At 45.3% G+C, this 3,974-nt stretch overlaps 1 protein-coding gene across 1 annotated transcript in view; it reads right to left on the reverse strand.

Moving 5' to 3' along the window:
- Positions 1–2,598: 2,598 nt before the first annotated feature.
- FOXL1 (forkhead box L1) overlaps positions 2,599–3,974 on the reverse strand; it is a 2,067-nt gene continuing 691 nt past the window's right edge. The window contains exon 2 of the mRNA XM_011928087.1: positions 2,599–3,965. Coding sequence (XP_011783477.1) covers positions 3,597–3,965 — 369 coding nt within the window. The 3' untranslated portion in view covers positions 2,599–3,596. The remainder of the gene's footprint in view (positions 3,966–3,974) is intronic.

Here is a 3,974-nt window from a genome sequence, read left to right on the forward strand (position 1 = left end):
CAAACTTTGCTTTTATCATTTATGTTTTTCATTCTATGAAACAATCTTTATTTCATGGAAGCAAAACTCCAGCCACCGTGAAGCCAGGAAGTGCACAAAATCACGGCTCTCCCCCGATTTTCTCACTCCGGGTGCAGCTGGTTACTGGAAATGTCACCCACTTTTGTGATGTTAACATTAACCTGTCTGGGCAGGCTGGCTCTGGCTTTCAGCTATAACAATAATTATATGTGGCTAATTCTTTAACACACACACAGGTATACACTCACCACTTTGAGTGAAATGGTGAAGACCACCATTCAAACGGGCACAATTAAATCTGAAAATGGCTAAGCAGGTCCTGTTCAGGTTCTCAAAACTCTTATGGTTCATTGGAAGCCCAGGAGGCCATTCGCTTCTAGAAGAGCCAGTAACTAGATGAGGCCAGGCAGAGCAAGAGTCCTTTGTAAAGTTCTCTATCATTGTGAATGGAGGGAAAAGTTCTCAAAGCGAGTGTCCTCTACGGCATTTGAATAAAATCTGTTAGTTTCACTATAATAACACAGAACAATAAAGTTATCCCTGGTTCACACTACATAGAGAAACAAAACTATTAAAGCTATATAGAAATTATATCTGCTTTTCAAAACTATATAGAAAAACAAAATCTTTCAAATAGTATCAACACTTGGGTTAAAGTGAAAGGACTCAGTACTTGATCCGAGTCTCAGGTATATTCAAAAAAGATAAATTTATGAGCATTTATGTACACAGAATACACACACACACACCCCTACACATTCATGTGTGTATATATATGTATATACACCTATATAAACATATACATATGTATACACAGTTTTCATACATGTGCCTGCCATATCTTCATTACGATCAGTGCACTCATATGTGTGGGTATGTGTGTGTGTGTGTGTGTGTGTGTGTGTGTGTGTGTAACCAGGGCTTGAACCAAAAATCATTTACAGAAGACAGATCTGTTCCCTTTGTTTAGTTGAGAGCAGAGAAGTATTCCTTCAGATGGCATAAGAGTACAATGATAAGCTTGCTTCTGGCTCACCCCAATTATAGCTGGGATTTTGTTTTAATTACGAGCAGAAACTATTGACCTTATTGAGCCATAATTTTGAGCCAACGATTAAATCTGGATCAATAGAACAGTTATTCGGATTGGTAAGACCCAAAGTTCCTCTTTTTGGTTCGGGAGGAAGGAATACACATGAAATTATATAGATTACATAAAAATGACCTCACTATCCATTTGTCTTAGCTTTTCTAAACAAGATGAAAGTGGGGATTAAATAGAATTTATCTTTATGCATGTATAAACACACAAAGTGGATACATTTGCATTTTTTCTGTGTCATAAAAGTAATGTTTGTACAATACTTTTTGGAATGGTAACTTTAAAATATGATTCTTTTAAAATTGCAGTATCAAAGTATTTGCTTCTTCAAAACATAGCCATCACAAATTAACAAAACCTCCCAAGACAGCATATCAAACACAAAAAAGAAAAAGGAAAGATTAAAAACTGATTCAGTATGGCAGAATTAACTCATCGTGCTTTCTGATATGGAGGCAACTTCCCGGGCCTGGCATCCTCTTCACTCCTTCCCCTCTGTCTGTGTGTTTACCCCTCCGAAGCCAGAGCCTCCTGAGATGCTAACATGACTCCCAGATATAATCCCAGTCTCCTCTTTCTTATTACACTGTTTGTTTATTTCCCTCCAGTAATCCACTGAACCAGTCACTGAGAGGTTAATGAAAAAACAACTTTATTCACAGAGGCTGAGAGTTTGGGATAACAAAATATCCAGTGACAGCCCTTCCACCACATTTTCAGTTAAACACAGTGAGCCTGGATCTCAGCAATGGTTCCTCCTGGAAGTTCTTCCAGTCAAGGCTGGGCTGCAGTTTCCCAGAGTCTTCCCACTGGCCTGGGTGGAAACCAGTCATGGAAGCCTGGTTCAGCATGGATATGAGAATGAATTTTCCAAAAGTCACCTCTATGCCTATGAATTATCCAATCACTCTGTCGGCCTGAAATGTCCTTTCCAACACATTGACCAGCAGGCCCTCTGGATTCAAAGTTTGTCATCATTTTTAGAGAAGTCCCAGAAACTATTTTAAAAGCTGTCTTAAAGACCTCCCTCCAAATCTATTCCCAAGAATGCATGACTACTTGTGTCTTTATCACATGACATAAAATAAAAGTGACTTAGAGGTTCAGAAAATTGCATTTCATGACCTCGAAGATAATCCAGCTAGCAATGGCATAGAGGTTGGGTGCATTTCCCCGAAGTTCCAAGCCTAACTTGGTTGTGAAATCTCAATATTCTTAATTAGATTTTTGTTGCAGACCTCTGCTCCCCTCCCCAGACTGTCAGTCACCTCTTTAAGCTGCTGGGGGTGCGGGGCCAGGAGTGTCCTGCCATCAAGCCTCATGTCCTCTGGGGCCTGGAGAGGCCCCTTCCAGCTGATACCAGCACATCCCCTTATTCTTCCCCCGCATTCATCCCTCTCTCTCTGCATCTGCTTTTGCTTGTTTCACCCAACTTTTTAAATTAAACGTAGTCCTTCATTATCTGTTTCTGAAAAATGTAGCGACCACCAAGCCTGGATCTTGAAAACACATGGAAATCAAAACTCTGACATTGTCTGAGGCGTATCCCCTCCCCTTCACACCCTTCCTCATGGTATGCCTTGAAATATTTTGATCCCTTAAAAACAAAAACAAAAGGATAGGCCGTCTGCTGTTGTGGGTTACATAGCTGCATGTGTATTGGCTAATGAGATATCATAATGCAAGAAGATGTATATAGAGTGCACTTTCTTAATAAAAGTTGTTAATACAGGCGTTTTCAAAGGTCAATGCTTAGAGTTAAGTATTTGTGCAAATAATAAAACATGTTCCTTTTACTACCCAGAAAGAAATTAAGAGAAAACTTCTCTGTTTAAAATAAAAGTGTTACTGCTCTGGGTGGTTTATCAGCTTCTGTACCTGAACATTGGTCATAAATCCTAATCAGACCCTACATCTTCCAGAAAACCTGAAAACCCGGGGTCACCCCCGGCACCTCCACAACTTCAAGTCAGGAACAAACCCAGCTGTGACTACCTCACATCCAGATGGGCTCATAACCAAGGCCTGACCCACACAGCAACAGCGAAGCAGGCGACGGTCCTATGGAGGTCCCCGGTCGAAAGGACCACACTGCACCTGTAAGGCCTGTCTTGGGTAGTCTGCGGGCCCTCGCATGCCCCGGACGCGCAGGACCTGCGGTGGGCGGCTGAAGACCACTCCATTAGACAGGCCAAAAGTCAAGGAATCTCCCGGGGTAGAGGTCCCCGCGGGTGCCCATGACCCCGCGGGGATCTTTTAAGTCTCTGTAGCTGCGCCCGGTTGCTGGGAAAAGTTTGCTTCGGAGAAGGCAGGCGAGCGCGCCCACCTGCGCGCATGGTTGGTGACACTTCCCTGAACCCACAGGCCGTTCCAGGCAAAGATCATTTTAAAATCCTCCGCAGGTGGGAGCTGTGGCCTTTCGCTCAGCGGAGGCGCAGGCTGGGCCGGGAGAAGAACCGCGCCATCGTTTGCTTTACTGGAAGTGGAGCACGGTGTCGGGAAGCTGCAGGGGGAAATAGGAGAGGAAGGGGATCCCCAGCTGGTAAAAACCGCCCTGGACGTGCGGGTCGAGCATCAGGGAAGCGTTGAAAGGCGGACGGAGGCTGGAGGAGGCGGCCAGGAGCGAGGCACCCAGACGGCCGCCGGGCCCGGGCTTGGCGCCCTCCAGGAGCTCGTCTCCTGCAGGCGGCTTCTGGCCCTGCCTTCCCGCCAGGATGCTGTCTATGCTGAAGCTCTTGGACTTGTCGGAGCTCTTCGGAGAGCTGCGGGAGGCGGGGCGCAGAGGGGACCCCGGGCCGTCCCCCGTGCGCGCTGGCTGGCCGACCGCCACTGCCGCTGCGCCCTGGACAGC

The sequence above is a fragment of the Colobus angolensis genome, unplaced genomic scaffold (genome assembly GCF_000951035.1).
Source record: "Colobus angolensis palliatus isolate OR3802 unplaced genomic scaffold, Cang.pa_1.0 Scaffold76, whole genome shotgun sequence".
NCBI classification, from domain to species: domain Eukaryota; kingdom Metazoa; phylum Chordata; class Mammalia; order Primates; family Cercopithecidae; genus Colobus; species Colobus angolensis.